General features: G+C 39.1%; 1 protein-coding gene across 1 annotated transcript in view; it reads right to left on the bottom strand.

The window, feature by feature from the left end:
- The window catches only part of LOC136970752 (serine/threonine-protein phosphatase 2B catalytic subunit 3-like), a 66,540-nt gene that overhangs the window by 2,341 nt on the left and 44,421 nt on the right, over window positions 1–19,778 (bottom strand). The window contains exons 5-8 of the mRNA XM_067265205.1: window positions 4,551–4,676; window positions 3,605–3,682; window positions 3,440–3,527; window positions 1,869–1,966 (exon numbers count right to left, since the gene is read on the bottom strand). Coding sequence (XP_067121306.1) covers window positions 1,869–1,966; window positions 3,440–3,527; window positions 3,605–3,682; window positions 4,551–4,676 — 390 coding nt within the window. The remainder of the gene's footprint in view (window positions 1–1,868; window positions 1,967–3,439; window positions 3,528–3,604; window positions 3,683–4,550; window positions 4,677–19,778) is intronic.

Below are 19,778 nucleotides of genomic sequence, written 5' to 3'. Positions count from 1 at the left end.
AGATGGCGCTTTAAGTAATTTCCAATTTCTGCATTCGTTTAATTAATTAAAATAAGGAAAATAATGAGGATTTATAAATTTTAAGTGTTTTAAAAATATTTTTTATATATTACTTCAAAATTTTTATTTCTGTACAAGTATGCCAGAACCGATTCGAAGAAAAACAATCGAATAACCGTTTTTTTTTTTCCTTTTAGAACCGATTGTGCCCAACACTACCGGGGTGCATATACTTTTCGTTTTGTATAGATCGATCTGTAAAAGCGGATCAATCCTTGTCACGTGATACAGATAGCTGCTGTCATGGCGGAAAGTATACGAGTAGGATCGAAGATGGCGGCAAACATTTGTTAATTAATAATAGTCTCTCCTTGTTAGTTAACATATACAGAGTTTCAAAGATATTATACGTATAATATTTTTTAAAACTCAGTATATGTTAGCTAACAAGGATCAAATAATTAAATTAAAATAATCCATTTCATCTCTCCTGATATTAAAACTGTAGTTAGTACTAAACGACATACGCTGTTATGAATTATCGTTTATTTGACAAAATTGTTTGTGCTCATTCGTACGAATTTTTAAATCGTATTACTCTGCGAATAAAATTGTTTTCCACAAAATAAAATTTAAATAAAAATTTCACAAAATTAAAAAATAAAACTTGCAGAACAGATGGAAGTGCACGCCATACATTATTGAGGTACAACTTCGCAAAATTCTCTCTAAATACAGCCGACCCTTGATAATCCGACAGGTATGGGACCAAAGGGGTGTCGGATTACCAAAAGTGATTACATATTTGGCATTGTTTTGCTAGCAGTAGCCTACAATATTCCTACATTTTATCAGTGAAATGCTGCCTAGGTTAATATGGAAATGAAACACCTATTTCGGTTAACTAAAACATGTTTATTAAAAGAAATATGGAAGCCAATAAATGCACTGTACATACAGTATGTATAGGCATAAATAATACAGTACGTACAGAACTGCTCACGGAAAACAGAAGAAATGTGTGTCATCGTGTAAGAATTGGGTGGGGAGATTCATGTCGCGACATCCTTCTGTGCAAGCAGACACGTAACGCGACGGTGACTACTGAGCATGTCGGATTATCAAGGGTCAGTTGTACTTATTTTTTCATCTCAGTTTATCGGATATTTTAATAACGATGTTTTTACTTGCCATTTATAAGTTTTAAGTAAGTTTCTTTGTCAATAATTAAATGTGTTTCTTCGTTATTTACTGCAAGCTTAACTTCAACCATGGTAGCCGCCATCTTTAATGTCTTTTATCCGATCCAAACGATCCTACCCTCCGCTCGGATTAGTTTGATCGCGATCCAGTTGATCCTAGATGGCGTTTGTATACGCAAATAGAGATTGATCGGATCACAGTAGTTCCTTTGTATACACGATTTGAACGATCGAAGTGATCTTGGATCAGTTTGATTCCAAAAGTATATGCACCCCCGGTAACCGCGTCTATCCCCGAGTCAGCAATAGTTCTAAATTATGCCGCTGCGACAAACAGCGCCCATGTAGGGACTGGATCGCTGGTATTTCCTGGTCGTAGTTACAAATTACCAAAGCTTTATTCGTAATTTGTATTAGTAAAAAATTTAAATAAACTCAATTTTTAGATTACTTTAAATGAATAATTTTTTTTCATACGTAACGTCGGTCTTTTCGCCCGATCCCAAAAATAAAATAGCACGTTTATCGTACTGTGAACGTAACCCGACCCTGACGATAAAAACCGGCAGGGTCAGGTTACGCAGGTCGACGTTTCTTCGTAGCTGGGTCGGTTATGTTACGTTTGGCGTCCAGCGTAAATGCTTCAGAAAAACAGAAGGGACTTACCGTTGCGGATGGACGTTCTTCCTCCCGACAGCGTTCCCGACGGAAGGGTGCCCGTCGGCGTCAGACCTTTCAACTGCAGAACCGTTTCGCTTTCCTCCCTGTCGAACGAAACGGACGATATTAGCGGGTAAAAGTAATAAACCACCTCCGATTCCCGCCGTCTGACCTTTTAATCCGGCCCGTAATCGACCGGTACGGATAAAACCTACGCTTCCGCCGGGTTATGGGTAAAAATAAGTCCGAAAAATTCGATCCGGTACTTAGGGAAAGAATTGGCCTCCGGTCCGGGCTCTCGATTTCTCCTTTCGATTTATCCGTAAAATCCTGGTCTTTTCCCCGCCGGTGGGCGACGAGCCGTCCTGTCTACGGACTATGGCGTTTTCCGTCTCCGAATTCGTCTCGCACCCTTCGGCGCCACTTGTTAAATTTACGCGACCGAAATTTTTCTCTAATCGCTTCGCCGCCCTTTACCGCCCGACCCTTCCGCGCCATTGGCCGAGATGCTGGTAACCCGATTTGGTATTTACCAGAAAATATCAACCGGCGTACCCCGTTTCGTCCGACTGGAATATAGTCCCAGAACCTGGGAATGGCCAGAGTTGCGTCCCAATAAAATAGAAGAGAAAAAAGGAGGCGTAATTTTATTTTTTCCGAAATACGGGCGTCGGTGGACCGAGGGGCAGATACATCCGACCGCAGATTCATTTGCCTAAGACGAATAGTGTCATAATGTGGGTAGAAACTGAGACGAAGAGATTACAAAAGGGTTTCGAAGAAAAAGGGACGGTAAAATTTCCGTATAACCCATGACAACCATTCGTTTATAATTCGACTACTACATGCCTTTCCCGACCAGGTTTGGGTTCCCGGATTAAAACGAAAGTGACGTCCGTCGACTTTGTAGTACGGGATTTATTCCCCGGACGAGGGAAACGGAGAGAGCGAAATACTGGTCGGCTGTCTGCAATCGTCCCGCTCTACCTCGTGCGGTGTGCGATTTTCTGTTAGTTACACACTCCGGTCCTTCTTCCCGTACGTAACCGGTGGTGGTCGACGAAACGGAAAAGGCAAGAATCGAATCTTTTTCTTCCTTCTTTGACTGTCTGTTTCCGGACGGATAAAAAACATGGAGATCGAAAAATACGTAAGAAAAATTGCTAGGAGTCGGCTACGGCCGACCACGACCGAGAGGATTTGGCACGTCCGACCGGCGATAAAAAGGCAACCATAGTTTGGAAGAATTATCGTATAACGGTTTTTTATTGTTCTTCCATTTGTTATAATTGAAGTATTGTCGGGCGTAGATGAATCGGTGCCGGGTTAACGAATAAAGATATACGTACTGTACGTAGGGTCAGGTTAGTCGAATAATCACTCGTGCCTCCGTTTTTAAAGGGTTTTGGGCGGGAGAAGATCCCGCTTTTTGGCGCCGAAGGCGGGTAAATCGGAGATTCGGGCTCCGCGTCCTCCGAAAAAGGCGTAATAGAGCGTCCGGATATTAACGGGGAGGGCCCAGACGGAGAAAATAAAGGTAACGTTGAGGAGGCGTAGAGCCCGGGGGCAGTTCTTACCTCAAGACGGAGAAGACTCTGGCCATCTTGCCGATGGCTCTAATTTTGTTGCGGATGACCTCTTTCCGGGCGGTGGTGGCGGCGGCACCTGAAATCGAGCGCCGGATTAGTCCTGGTGCCATAATTACGAAAAGAATAAGAAGAAAATTGCCGGGAAATTTTTACCTTCGAAGGTTTCTTCGCCGTCCGACATCAACTCGTCGTCGGAACAGATGTTGAGGACGTTGACTAACATCTCGGTCACTGCAAAGACAGGTACACGAATCACCCGAAATCCGCGGTTAGAAGACCGACAGGATTTCCCTCCCTCTCCCGGGGAAGCCTTTCTTTACTTTCGCCGCGCCCGAACAAAAGGCGGGGCAAGGACCCATCCTTTTCCCCCTCGGCCGTGCCGCTACCCCAAGGGAAACCTCGGGAAAATGAACGAAACCCGGCGCCGGAGGTGGAGAGGCGATTTTCCTACCGCGCCGGGTTACGGAGACGACGATAAAATCGACCAAAGCAAACGTGGCCCGCTTCCCCCCCTCCGCCGAAGATCTCTTTCTACGTTTCCTTTCGTCGGCGGCACGAGGGAAATACTGTAACTTTCCCCTTTTAAAACAAAGAGAAAAGACGGGCGGAGGGAATCCGTCTTTTTTCCTTTAATTTAACATTTATTATTAAAGATTACGGTGGCTTCTCCTCCCCGATCAATAAAGAACGCTAATAATTAATTCATTTTCATCCCGTTCCAGGAAAACCTTTACCTTTACGGAAATACAGGGCCGGCCATCGGGGGGGTGCGGCGGATGCTACGCACCGGGGCCCCGCGATTGAGGAGGCCCCAACATTATCAAGAATGCAGTATTTTTAGTAATTTTTCTGAAGTAATTAATGTATTAGCAAGAACAAAATCACGCTTTAAATAAACATGCATTAATATATGTTCGTGTTTGTAAATTTTTTTATTTTAGAAAAACATTTGGGCCCAAATAGTTTCTTGCACCCGGGCCCCTTTATCGAGAAGGCCGGCCCTGCCTTTACGGAAATAAATCGGCCACCCTAAAGTTACAGTCTTTTAGTAAAAGAGCGTAACTTTTACTGAAAGGAAGGGAAAATGTCCGGGTCTTACCTTTCTCTCCGACGAAGGGCAAAGACCAGGTGAAGACGTCCATGAAGTTGGGCAGCCAATAGGGATGCGGAGAACAGTTGAACTGTCGAATGTTCATGACGTTGTTCTCGTATTTCAAAACAGCGGCTGTAAATAGACGGGCATTCGGGTTAATTCCCTCCTGGGAAGAAACTGGGCCAGCCGCGGTCCCGAGTTCGGGCCGGCGAAAAATACGGGCCCGGAGCCGGGGTGTAATTCTATATTAAAGAAGCGACGGGTGTTGCGCAAATAAGGAGACGGGTGGATATTTTGCCTAAAAGCCCGAAATATCCTCCTCCTTTACGCGGACCGAAGGAATAGTCGGCGGGGTTTTCCCGGAGGGTGCCAGACAGGGCCGACGGACGGATATTTAAGAAGCCGCAGCTCGGAAACTACCACCCATCGGACTTGGGACATACGGGAACTATCAAATTAATCAAATATAACCTTACATTACATATATTTCTATTTCTTACACCGTTTCTTCCGCAGCTGCTCAAATTTTATACGGGGACGGGTACGACTTTATTATAAAAAAAAAAAAAAAAAAACAGTACGGACGTCAACGAGAGAAGAGGGGAAAATTTAGACTTTACGGAAGCCGCCGATTTTAATCAGGTACTTAAAAGAATTAGAAAAACTGAAAACTATCGGACGGCCGTTTACCGCCGGTCGCTCGACGTGGGACGGCTTTCGACCACGGGAAAAAGCGGGGTGATCTGACCGTAATTCTAACAAAAGACGATTAAGAAGGGGAACTTCCCCGAAACGCGGCGCTTAAAAGTATTTTTTCCGGACCCGCCCGGGAAATCCCCAATCGTAGTCTACGGCCGGAAACGTTTCTTCCCCGCACCAACCGCTTTAATTCTTTTTACCCGTCCCCGGGATTGGCCCTTCCCGGTGGTGGAGTCTGTGGATATTCCCCGTCCAGGTCGAACGGCCCGATTACCGACGTGGGAAAAAATCCCAAGGAAACAGAAGTAAGGGAAGCCGAAGACGGATACGGGCGGAGCCTGCTCCCTCCGGCCATCTTCGAAAAACCCTAGGCTTATTTGGCGCGCTGAGGGCGATATTACGGAAGACGGAACCCTACAGGGTAAAATTATTCCGCCGTTAATCCTTTCCGGAGGGATTTTTTAATCCCGCGTCCTAATACAAAACCAGAAATACTTGTTGCCGGCGCCCGGAAAAGGGTGGTGGGCGACGGACGGTGGCCCGCTTTCTTTCCTCACCGCGTCAGAAACCGGGGTTAACGGGTTTTCTTCGGAAGGCGGAAGGCCAGATTAAGGAGACGGGAACCGTCTTTAAAAACCGTAAACGGAAGGGGCCGGGTACGAAGACTGCGCGCTATTGGCGGAGAGCCAGCCAATGTCAGTAAAAGTAAGGCGGACGGAAGAGCCGATGCCGTAAGACGAAACAAAACGCTGGGAAAATTGTGGCCACCGTAGACGGAAAAGAAATGCCTTTCTGCCGTCTGCTTTTCTATGCAACGAGTCCGACTACCGGGCTTACTTCCAGCGCGGAGTTTTACGTAAAGTTCCTAAACCGAGACCGACCGGTCTGTTATTTCCCAGCCTAACTTTTAAATTAAAAACCGCTCGTCTTTCCACCTCCGTCGCCGTTATTACTTTTAAGATTTAAAATCCCCCTTTCTCTTTTGACTTTAATTCCGTAATTACTTTTTCCCACCGTTTTTATAAATCCGCCGGTGTTGTCGCTTCTTAATATCTTTTTCCTTTCCCCGAATTAAGTTCCGACCTTTTCGTATTTGCAAACTCCGTCTACGGCCACCGTCCAATTTTTCTCTTACGTTTTTCGTTTTTACCCGCAAAACGTAAAGATTTATTTGCAATTGTTAGTCAAATGCGCGCTACGTGATCAGACGTACTCCGTACGCGTACGAAATACGATTTTTAAACTAAATCGGTTAAGAATAAAATCAGACTGTTTTCTGCACGTTTATTAATAAAAGTATATTGTTTGTAAAATAACAAGAAATATTTTATAATAATTAAATATTTTAAAAGAAAAGCGAAAAATAATAAATCCGTCTATTATCCCTATTTATTCGGCTAATGCAAAAAACAGATTGATTTTATCTTAATTAGGTAAAGACATTTAAATAAAGTATCAACAATTGTAATTAGCAGGTAACAGAGAGTTAAAGGCAAACAGTTCTTACTAAACCGGTTAGTAATTGTACGATTTTTTTCCACACAAAGAGAAGAAGCCCGAAAGAACGATGATTTGAAATTTATTCAGCTCAGGCATTAACGTGGTGGGAAAACGAAAGGCAGCCAGAATTAAAAATTCGGCGGCGACGGGAAAGGGACGACGATAAAATCAAACTGTTTTTTGCCTCGGGTTTACAAAAAATTCATTTAAAATATAATCATTAAATCTCTACATTTCAATAATCTTTTGATAAGCTAAAGGCCGATTACGTTTTTTAATTTAATAATTCTTTTCTACATAATTAAAATCAATTCTATATCAATTAGACGACAAATTACATTAAGAAAACCAAATATAAATAATTACCCGGTACGGGAGTCGAAGGTCACGAAAACAATGGGGTCCTGGAGGGTATTTAGTGTCGTATTTCGAGAACAAATAAACTTAGAACCAAATTGCATTCAGCGGGTTGTTTGGAAGAAAATTCTCTATAAAATGGTATGATAAATTATGTAATAATAAAATTTCGTAATAACAAAAACACAAATACTTTAAATTTCATCACCGGTAAAAATTTCTTACTCAAAAAATAAAAATTTGATAGAACCGTCGGATAACATCCGTTTCGGACAAAACACACACAAAAACAAACAAAACGGACGGATTCTACCCGAGAAGGTGGACAACCGTCAAAAATCAATCGCTCCCGTCCAAAGGGTTGCTCGGCTTTTAAAACTTACCGATTCCCAACAGATTAACGTCGATCCCAAAGATTAACGTCGATAACTTTCTAAAAGTGCGCCTCTAACCTCCGACGTTTATAATTCTAGTCATTCGGCGGTGGTTTACCGCCGAAAAGTAAAAACAGTTGCAAGATCGGCGGCAAAATTCCACGGTCTTGCAAAGCCAACCCTTTGTTTTTTAAAGTCCCGTCAGGAGACATGCCGATTCTCCAGGAGCCGTTTCCAAAAAATTCCTTTTCCTACCCCTTACCGGCATTTATCTCCGAATCTTCTCCGCTGGCCGCAAATAAATTAATCGAAAAATTAGGCGGTAAACGGCTTTTAAAAAAGCCAGACGGAATAACGGAAGGAAATTCGTTCGAGTTCTTTCCGACGATAAACCTAAGACGGATTAAAGTACAAAGAGGCCGAATATTTCTTTTTCTGGCCTAAATTCCGCGTATTTACCGACCATGGCATAAATCGGATAAACTAGAATACCGTCAAAAATGTTTTATTTACACCCCACGCCGACCTGAATTTTTACGCTACCGAAATGTGCGCTTGGCCCGTGTAAAAATAAACTAAAAGCCTAGCGCCGCAGGGAAACAAAACGATTTTGCCTGGCCTACGTTTTATTTACTTAATGTTTAGACCGCGCGGGTTTATTTCTTATCACTTTTCAAATACGCTCTTATTGAGCAATTTTTGAGGGTCGCTCCCTTAAACTATTGCGGCTTTAATTAAGGCCCGAGCCGACGTAATTACCGGACGGTTTCTCTCTCTACGCCTCTCGTCCCCTTTACTTTTACCTTGGAAATACCAAGCCACGTCGGTTACGTAAATCTTCGGTCGCCTAATAAGTAAATAAAACCGCTACGTTCATACGCCTATTTATATCGACCGATTAAAACGTTACCGTCTTTTCCCTCCTTACCCACCTCAGGATCGTTTCCGAAAATACGGAAATCGGAAAATTGTAATTTCTGCGGCTCCTTAAAATATAATTAATTAGTACCCGGCTAAAATCTGAAATATTTGGACTACATGCCTAGCCCAAATTGACCAAAAATGCCATTTTCGCCCTACCAGCGGTAGTCGAAAGACGGAAAATTACCGGAGAAACGTTCTGCCCGTACCAACTAGACTATAAAGTTGTCCCGTTTATAAAAAATAAATTCCTGGGGGATTTTATACTCATTTTACTATACATGTAAAAGGAAACAGCACCCGTCACCAGAAGAAAACCAGAAACGGAGCCAACTGTGGCTTGCACACAAATCGTAATAAAGCGCCTCGACCACGCGTAAATTATAACCGTGGCTGCTGTAATTTCGTACAATAACCCACAAGTTTACGATCTACGTTTAAAAAGCCACCGGGACGGTCGAATGCCGATTTCCAAGCACGATTACAAAGCGTCTGTAGAGAATGCCGGAGGTTTTTCCAAAATAAAAAAGTAAAACGTTCGTATTTAAATTTGTACGGGAAAAGACCACCTTGAAATAATTATATTTGTCGATTTTCGTAAGGTATTTGTATAGGGCGGAGTAGGTGAATGGGGTCCACCTAAAGTATTTTGCATATTTTTAAGAAAACCTAACAATACTGTGACAAGCTATTTTACTGGTGCAAACAGTGTACTCTAACAAATAAAGTGAGCGGGTCAAAACTTGACTATTCCTTTCCATACTGTTTTAATTATAAAAAACGATATTACGATAAAAATAGTAAAAAAGTGACGGTTATTTACATTTAATATACAATATAAATACAACTTTTTCACAAAGTAAAACCTTTGCTTTCCTTCTTCTTCCGTCGTTTCTGCTGATGGTGAAAAACGACGGAAGAAGAACAAAAGCAAAGGTTTTACTTTGTGAAAAAGTTGTATTTATATTTTATTGTATATTAAAAAATGAAAAAGAAAACATTACATTGAGCCCCATTACCCAACCGTGTGGGGTAATGGGAACCATCATATAAAAACATTGAAAAAAGACTGAAACGTTAGAAATGTTTGTTCAAAAACTAGAAAACTTAAGATTTGCATATGAATTATTCATTTTTTATAGGCCTATATGTATTGCTTTCAAAATAGTTTGTGTGTTTAATGATAAGTTCAAGCATTTTCAATTAAAAACTTTAATCGCTCAATACAATAATCACAAATGTCGATAGAATTAATAAATTTACATAGGCCTACAACTATAAATGAGCTGACAACTTAGAAAAAGTCGAGGATGGCTTACGAAAGAGCCGCTAATATTTACAACTTAGCGAGGAATGATAAAGACAAACTAAAGAACGAAGAACGGGCCGGAGTACACGAAATATCTTACGAAAATCGACAGTTAGAAGTACAAAAGATTACGTTGTAGTCACAAACAGGAACACAAGTACAATGTATAGAAAAAGGCCACAGTAATACAATGTTAGTGGCAATATCACGGGTGGAAGGCTCTGTTATAAAGTAGGACGAAGCCAACATCATTAAAAAGGTACAGTACGTTCTCCAACCAGGGCTGCGAATATGGAAAAAGAGATTTACGAGAGCGAGACGAAAGAGCGCATTACCTTCGGCCCGGAAATACATTATCGAAAAAACCCCGAATTATGTCCGCCTTTTGCGGTATACTCCCATTAGTTTTTATTACATATTTTTCTTATTTGCATATTTATTTGTATTTTGTTAACCTTATATATCTTTTAGGTTTATTTTTGCTTATCGTTAACCTGATATTTAATTATTTAATTTGTATTTAGAATTCTTCAAAGGCTAAAATGTTGTATTTCCGACGACGGCGAAAATGTCAGTTAATAAAAATATTATCTGGGCAAATGCGCGTTTATATTGGTTAAATCGACACTTAAAAAACGTAAACGATTATTGACTAACTTTCCGGTTACGAAACGATAACAAAATGTTTACGTCATGTTTTGCAAACGGTTATGTGAACGAAAGATTGTAGCATCCCGTCCAATAACGTTAATGCAATGTGTATAATCCACCGTCAGAAACGAAAATGGAAAGCGCTGTCGGAGTTCGACCCGTTTTTATCCCGGAATTCGCAGGCGGTGGTAGAAAAGACGAAAGAACCAAAGTCGTCCACCTCGACTTAACAGTGTCCAGTCTCCGTAATTTTCGAATTAAAATCAGGCCACTTCCCGTCTCGTTCGCAAGTTCTTACGTAGTTAATCGGATCTTTCCGGCCCTAACCTTGGGGATCCGGTGTCGACTTTGGTCCGTCTAATGCCGAGGACGGACGATGGGAATTCGTAGGTCTATGATTTTTTCAAATTGCGGCCCAATTAATAGAAAAAAGTAACGTACCGGACGGGCCACAAATCAAGCGCGCTGGTAACCAAGTTACGACCGAGCGCTAAACACCTTTGGCTGTTTATTTGCCGCAGGCCGACGTCGGACTATCGGCTGTGCTCGGGTGACGTATTTTTAATAGTGATGTAACGAATATTCGGTTACTACCCGGTATTCGGCCTATTCGGCCTAGTGTTCACTATTCGGCCGAATACCGAATATTTAAATCACTATTCGGCCGAATACCGAATATTTAGTCACTATTCGGCCGAATACCGAATACCTAAAAACAGCAGTAAGAAATAACAAAAACACAGTAAATTAATCATTTTGGCAACTTTTATTAATGCCGAAAATTAAACTATAATTATTAAAGTTAATAAGAAATAGCATCTAACTCTAGTATTAAATTATTTCGTAATTAAATAATATTATAGCCTTTATCTAGCCCGATATCTTACGGCATTGATGGCGTGTAGGTTAGAATGTATCGGGCATTAATATTATTGTTTAGTTAATTATGTTATATTCGTATTCGCGTATATTTTTATATTTTTACGATATTTTAAAATGATTTACGAAACGTTTTATTGAAACTTATCGTATTTAATGAAAGAATTATTTATCTATTTCTAGAAGATGAGTAACTAATATATAATTTATTTTATATATAAAACAAAGAACTAGCATTTTTCATTATATGCAAAACATAACATTTGAAATCATGTTAATTTTAAAAATATTGACAAAAACAATAGCACTAAAATATCAAAAAATTTCACAAATAGAAACCCCCCAGTAATATATTTGAACTGTTCCACAACTGGGCAGAAACTAGACCATATGTCCCCACTAAAGTATATCCTTAGGGCACTATTCAGTCTACAAATACGTAGTAAAAACAAAATTTTAGCGTTAAAAAGATCGATTGCAAATAAAATAACTTATAAGTTATAACTTACATCTAAATACCAACAACTGCCGAATCATATCGGGCTATTTACGGCTATTACATAAATTATAAACCAATTCGGCACTAGAGGTAGACGTTAAACTCCATCTCACATTAACTTTAATAATTATAATTTAATTAATTAATTTAAATAATTTAGACCTACTGGAAGAAAAAATCGTAGTGACAGCGGTCCAATAGAGAGCAGAGTGCGCGATCCTTGCCATAATGCGGTTTGCGCGCCAATTTTCGTACGTGCGTTAATCAAGCCGAATAGTTTGGCCGAATATTCGGCCATTCGGCCACACTCCTGGCCGAATATTCGGTATTCGGCCACGCTCCTAGCCGAATATTCGGTATTCGGCTGAGGCCAAATATACTATTCGTTACATCACTAATTTTTAAACATTTCCCCGGGATTTTCAAAATTCGACTTTTAATCTTTCCTCCAAATTCAGTTATTACTAAAAACATAAACCGACTAAAATGGCCGAGAAACTCGGATTTAAATCCGGACAAAACATTTTTCCAGACATCCGCGAAATTCGACCGACGACCCGGAGCACTGTAGAAGCTATCGGGCATTTAAAACATTTTGGACTCAATCAAATACGTTTGAAACGTAAAACAAAAATAAGTAAAAAGATACAAATGATAGATGGGCCAAGCAAAACTTTCAGACCGAGAATGTTACAAATATACTGTACGGTACGTAGGTTCCGGTCGGATGGACCTCCGGGAACCGATAAAAGTAAAAAAATTATTACTCCAACGGGTAATGTATACGACGGCTTAGGAATTTGTACACTGTAAATAGACGTTTTCTATGAAAATCGTATGCGGATTAATATTGGCTGGCCAAATTTATTTACTTATTATTATTACTAACTACATTAGCCAAATAAAAGAAAAACAACGAGAGTCAATAAAAGGTCGAGAAATCCCCGAAGTGGTCCGAGATAAAATTTTGGAGATGCCCGGTTTGTTAACCGCACCAGGTAAAATGAATTAGGTTACGGGTGACGACTACTTTCTCTTTCGAACCGGCTCCTCCTATCTATTCGAAAAGGTTCTGTTATGGCTTAAGCCACGAGACGAACTTTAATAAAGGCGCTAGTTATCGCTATTGGCCTTGGCCCAATCTTACCGGAATTTCTTCTGGTACCGTATTAGACAGCTGCGAATCGACAGCCGGTAATACGGTATTTTTCATTTTCTTTCTTTTACTTTGTTTCCAACGTATTTTATTTCATTCTAAAATGGTTTTAAATTAAACAAAGATCCGGCGAAAAAGAATAATTTAATAACTAAAAACTAGTGATGTAACGAATAGTATATTCGTCCTCAACCGAATACCGAATATTCGGCTAGGAGCGTGGCCGAATACCGAATATTCGGCCAGGAGTGTGGCTTAATGGCCGAATATTCGACCAAACTATTCGGCTTGATTAACGCACGTACGAAAATTGGCGCGCAAACCGCATTATGGCAAGGATCGCGCACTCTGCTCTCTATTGGACCGCTGTCACTACGATTTTTTCTTCCAGTAGGTCTAAATTATTTAAATTAATTAATTAAATTATAATTATTAAAGTTAATGTGAGATGGAGTTTAACGTCTACCTCTAGTGCCGAATTGGTTTATAATTTATGTAATAGCCGTAAATAGCCCGATATGATTCGGCAGTTGTTGGTATTTAGATTGCAAATAAAATAACTTATAAGTTATTTTATTTGCAATCGATCTTTTTAACTTTAATAAGCACTAAAATTTTGTTTTTACTACGTATTTGTAGACTGAATAGTGCCCTAAGGATATACTTTAGTGGGGACGTATGGTCTAGTTTCTGCTCAGTTGTGGAACAGTTCAAATATATTATTGGGGGTTTCTATTTGTGAAGTTTTGTGATATTTTGTTGCTATTGTTTTTGTCAATATTTTTAAAATTAACATGATTTCAAATGTTATCTTTTGCATATAATGAAAAATGCTAGTTCTTTGTTTTATATATAAAATAAACTAGCTGACCCGGCCACGCGTTGTTGTGGCTCAAAATATATCTATTATAAATGTGTAACACTTCCCCCGTGGGGGGAATTTAAAAATCCCCCCGTGGGGGGATTTTTAAATTCCCCCCACGGGGAAGTGTTACACATTTATAATAGATATTCAAAAAATATTAGAAATATTATAAAAATATTATAAAATAGATATATTATAGATATAGATAATAGAAATATTATAAAAATAGATTCAAAAAATCCCTTTTTAGTGTATATTCTGTTGACGTCACCTATTAAAACGCAATTAAAAACGCAAAAAACCGCATGTAAAACAGTATAAATAGAAGCCGAGTTCTTCACGGTAAGCCTTAATCCCTTCCATCTCCCCCCCGTAGGGAGAATTTCGACATGTATATTATATAAAAACACGTGCGTATTCGAATGCAACGTTGTGTCAAAATTTCAAAGGAATCGGTAGGAACAAACAAACGTTGTATTTTATTTATATAGATAGGTAGAAAATGATCTGCTTAGGTCCATTCTCACAGAAAAGCATAATGCCTCACAGAAAAGCAAACTTAGGTCGTCTGAAGTTAGCGCCATCTGTTGGACATAAAAGCCTTAATCCATATATAAATATATTTTTGAAAGGGGGGAAATGGTGATCTTCACATATGCCACAAACCTTCGCGGGAATGTATTAAACAACTTCCCAAAGTTTCATGGCAATCGGATAAATGGTGTGGTAATGCATGAAGGACAAAAACACACACACACACACACACACACACACACAGACATACATTCGTTTTTATATATATAGATTATATATTAGTTACTCATCTTCTAGAAATAGATAAATAATTCTTTCTTTAAATACGATAAGTTTCAATAAAACGTTTCGTAAATCATTTTAAAACATCGTAAAAAATATTAAAATATACGCGAATACGAATATAACATAATTAACTAAACAATAACATTAATGTCCGATACATTCTAACCTACACGCCATCAATGCCATAAGATATTGGGCTAGATAAACGCTATATTATTATTTAATTACGAAATAATTTAATACTAGAGTTAGATGCTATTTCTTGTTAACTTTAATAATTATAATTTAATTTTCGGCATTAATAAAAGTTGCCAAAATGATTAATTTACTGTGTTTTTGTTATTTCTTACTCCTGTTTTGAGGTATTCGGTATTCGGCCGAATAGTGAAAAATAGGCCGAATAGGCCGAATACCGGGTAGTAACCGAATATTCGTTACATCACTACTAAAAACGTTGGTTTTCGTAATGCTCCGGCAACATTCTCGGTTATTCCAATTACGACTCGAATCTGAAAACGAAAAATGCTTTATCCGGAATAAATATGACGCCTTAGTTTTTGAGACTTTTACCTAAATACAATCCCCGAATCTCGGAACGATTCCATTTATAAAATACTAGCAGAGCGGGCAAAAAACAACAACAAAGATTAAGATTATTAGATTCTTTCCAACTTCTAACCCTTCTATTACATTCCGTTATAGTATTTGATTTATATAACTACAAAAGTTATCTTATGTAAGGGTTTATCGCACCGAGTGACCAACCTAACACATTTAAAAAATTCTTTAAATAGTACAGAGCAGGGGTGGCCAACTTTTGTATACATAAGATCTACTTTTTATCTTAAAAATGCGTCGCGATCGACTTGTTGTCATAAGCATAGTGTAAGTGGGGAGGGGAGGCGTGAAATACATACTATGTTTATACACTGTGTTTCAGTACGTGGTGCACTGCTTATGAGTCGAGTCATAACTGCATGCATACTGTCGTGTTCGGTTACAAATATAATACATTAAGTCAAGACATCGCGAGCGATCGACCAAAATTGGATTGGCGATCGACTTGTTGGCCACCCCTGGTATAGAGCAGCGATTCTCAACCTTCTTAGCTCCGCGACACCCCAAATAGTAAATATAAATAAAATTAATATTTCGCGACCCCCACCCAAAGGAATAACAACAGTAAGCCTTACTATTGCTAATTGAATTTTGACTGTAATTATAAATGTAAACAAATGCAACCATCACATTGATTTCTTTTCTTTATGTGTGTACTTATTGTAAGTAAAATGTTTATATAAGTTTATCATAAGATTTTTTCTCATAGAATGATTTCATTATTGTTTCGCGATCCCCAGGTTGAGAAACGCTGGTATAGAGGAATAAATAATTTTTAATTTAAAATGTGTTAGATTCGTCACTGGGTGTGATAAGCTCTTACGTAAGATAACCTTCGTAGTTATATAAATCAAATACTATAAGATATTATATTACAGTATATAACGAACATTAAAACGAAAACCATATAGAGTTTGGCTATTTTAGCCTACCGTTGTGACGTTTATCGCCATATTCGATGTTACGAAATGACACAATTTCGTTGGTCGGGTAGACAGCATTTTTTTCGAAAGTAAGCTCTAATAAACTGTTCCATTCAAAGTCGATTATCAAACGATAATCTGCCAACCGAACTAATTTTTAAAAAAACGGACCAAATATTTAAATTCGGCACCCTCGAAAACAACTTAAAACATGTTTCGTGCAAATCGGAAACCTCGTATTATGTAATTTTCCTATTCCAATGCCACCATACAGTGGGTCTGATAGACGTGTGCGTTGCGGAAGGAGGTCGAAGTAAATTCGACCAAAAGTAGTCGTTGACTTCCTTCCGGAAGAGAGAAAATGGTCGACGACTATTAATATTTGGAAAAGTGATCCGTGTTGGATGAGTTGTGATGGCCCCGCATATGATAGAAGTCGCTAACCTTAATGTTCGAAAGATTTGATATAAGACCTATTTAAATAAAAAATAAAAAAAACTCTTGTAAAAATGCGACAATAGTTGCTTTTATGCGATCCCGCAAAAAACTGACGAAATCGGGTTGAAAAAACAAAGCCCGGCAAAAACATTTAATAAAGGAAAGCCGTGAATCTTGTGGCATAAGAATAGTGGATGCAGATTTGACAGTAAGACTCGACTAATAAATAAAGTACACATTACAACTACGGCAAGTTTTGAATGAAGCAATGTCATCACGATAATAAATAGGAAAAATAAACATGGGCACAGAAAAAGACTTCGAGCTCTACTTTGCGTCTTAAAATCGTTGCACGTACTGTACATTTATTTGGCCGAACGCTAGAACATCTTTAGTAGTATCAGTGAAAGAAGTTTGGGGCAATAGGTTTACGAGTTACTAAGGAGAGAGGAAATCGGAAGGGCGTGGTGTCCAGGTTTCGTGGTAGTTAAGCATTTCCTGGTAAAAGTACTAAAAGTGGTGGTATTTGGTTACGGTCGACGCGACACGCCAAGGAGGATGCATCCCGAAAAGACTTTTACGTAAAGCCGGCCTGTATTTAGGTGTTACTAACGGGAAGAAAACCCAGAAAATTCCACGTTGGCCAGGCGCAAGCCCACGACCGACTATCGGTATTCGGTGGTTTTATCCACTGGGTTGTCGGGAGGTACTGTATTTGTTGGGCTGAAATTTGAAAAAACTGTAGACCTATAAATTCCCCCGTCGTCCGTCCGTTCGTCTCCGTCCTTTCTTAATCTAGAGAACGGAGTTTAATAGATGAAAGTCCAGACCAGACGTGGAAATCGTAAGAGAAAGAGGACCGGATTAACTATATACGAACTTCCAATTTTTACCGGAAGTCACGTTATTTTTATTGAAAACTTTTCCCTGGAACGGAGTGAGACACAAAACCGGCACGACTATCGCTAATAGGAAAAGTACGACGTACGGGGGCAAATCACCATTCCAGGCAGGTGCTACTCGTGGCAGATACGATATAACGCGTCTATTTGGCGCCATATCGTTGAGGCAGGAATTAAGTGAATGTAATATGCAAACAAAAACAAACGAGGCGTAAAATATTCGGCCGAATAAAAACTTAAGGACAATTCAGACGACGGTGGAAGTTTTTCTTCGGAAAAGATAAGCTCGGCTCCGGGAAGAGGTACCACAAGATTTTTTCCCGTATTTATCGTACATTTCGTCTTTAAGCGCCAAGGTTATCTTTATCAAAGAAAATTTCCACCGTCGTCTGAATTGTTGTAAGTTTTTACTCGGCCAAATATTTTACATTCATTTTCCAACAAACATATCTACCGGATAAGGGCAGAAGGAGTTAAAAGATAAAAAAATAATTCAGATTTTAAAAATTACGGCGGGCAAAACGAAATACCGCACCGTCCTAACGGGATCCGCAGGCTGGTACTACCCATCGAATTGTAATGCACTTTTTTAAACGGACTTCTTCCGGCAAGAATAGCTTAAAAAGAAACAAATAAAAACGTAGAACGGAATTCGAAGGCGGAGTGCGAAAACTTATTTCAAACAAACGTGTAAAAAACCAGTAACTCTTCCGTTCTTACCCCGACGAGTCTTAAGCAAAACCGGACGAAAGTATCCGTCCGAACTTTTCGCGCATTCAGTTTGGTTAAAATATTTCCATATTTAAAATTTAGCCTAATACATAAATCCGAAATAAAGTTTAACCTGGGTGATTTATATCGTCCCGCCCGTACTTTTAAGTTTGCTTCCGACGATTTCGGCGGGCCAACGGAGGTGTCTTTCCCAAATATTAAAGACGGAAAAGCTTTCCGCACGTCGTTTTGCGAAATGACGGCTTATTATGTCCTATTAAAACTTTGTCCATTTCGGGTATTTCCGTTGCAGACCGGAATTTATTCCGCCCCTTTTATATTATAGTTATAATGGGTTTCCTGGCTTTAACTGGTCCAAACCTCTTCTCCTGTTCGACTTGTTAAACCGTCCAATAATCATAGCCTTTATTTTTATCGACGGTTAATTGATAATTTAATCTAGTCTAAGCTAATCGATTATCGTTCAAATCTTTGAAATGGTGTTCGTCCCATCCAAAGGTGCCGGCAAATTTTGGCACGTGCCCGGTTACGATGAATAGACGGGTTTTCTATAAAATTATATTCGATAATAAATTTTAAAAATCCAAGTAATAAAATATTTAAATTGGCTTGGTGCGAAACTTCCTGGTAACAAAAATCGAGTTCCGATTATAAAAAGCCTGGCTCTAAAGTAATAAAGTTATAGCTTTGTAAAACAAATATTAAAAAATGTCAATAGGACAAATCAAATTAGCGTATAATTTGCAGAATTCTTTCTAGGACGTTAATTAGATTAGTAGATTGCCATAAAGGTGGAAAATAACGTTAAGTCTCTATTCCGCAAGTAGTTCATTTTACACTCGACAAAATAATTTAGAAATATACGGAAAAGAATTTAAATCCTCAATCCCTACCGGCCGGGCATAGGCCTATATTAGTTAACGGTGGCGTAGCTAGGTTCTCCTGGCTCGGTGCGGAACCAGATTTATGGGCCCCCGAAAAACATTTTTCGGCAGGGGTGTCCCTTTTCCGTAATGGTAATCGGGAACGTCCAAACAAAAACAAGTAATTTTTTTTTTATAAATTTCGGCTTTTGAATTTATTTATTCCGTTAAAAACATTGCGTTTAGACGTTCAATTTCTTTCGTTTGATGAATGATGCGTTAAGTATTTTTTTTTTGTTTTGTTTACGTAAACGGACTAAAATATTTTTGTGTAGTGGTTTATGCAGTGTATAACTAGATTACAGTTGAGTTGCTGGTTTTCCTGTGTAATAGTCTCTCCAGCAGCCCGAGCAGCCAAATGCCAAATTTTGCTTTGTTCTGATTGCCGTGAAAAATTCTTCGGGTCTTTTTATCTTGTGTTTTTGGATCCCCATGGGACTATCGCTTTCCAAGGGCGCGGTGCGGACCGTACCTACCGCAACCCCTAGCTACGCCACTGTTAGTTAATATGAAAATATGTCTAGATCTCTCACCCGATCTTTGCTTTTAAAATAAAATTTCGGTTAAATAATTTCGAAATATCCGATTATTAAATCTTTTCTACCGGCGTTTAATACAAAGTTTTATAACGATAAAAACAATTAAAGCATTCGAATCCATTAAATAATT

This window comes from Centruroides vittatus, unplaced genomic scaffold, assembly GCF_030686945.1.
Source record: "Centruroides vittatus isolate TY-2023 unplaced genomic scaffold, ASM3068694v2 contig_2157, whole genome shotgun sequence".
NCBI classification, from domain to species: domain Eukaryota; kingdom Metazoa; phylum Arthropoda; class Arachnida; order Scorpiones; family Buthidae; genus Centruroides; species Centruroides vittatus.
Note: the sequence above shows the minus strand (reverse complement) of the source record. Positions and strands in the feature narration are given on the sequence as shown.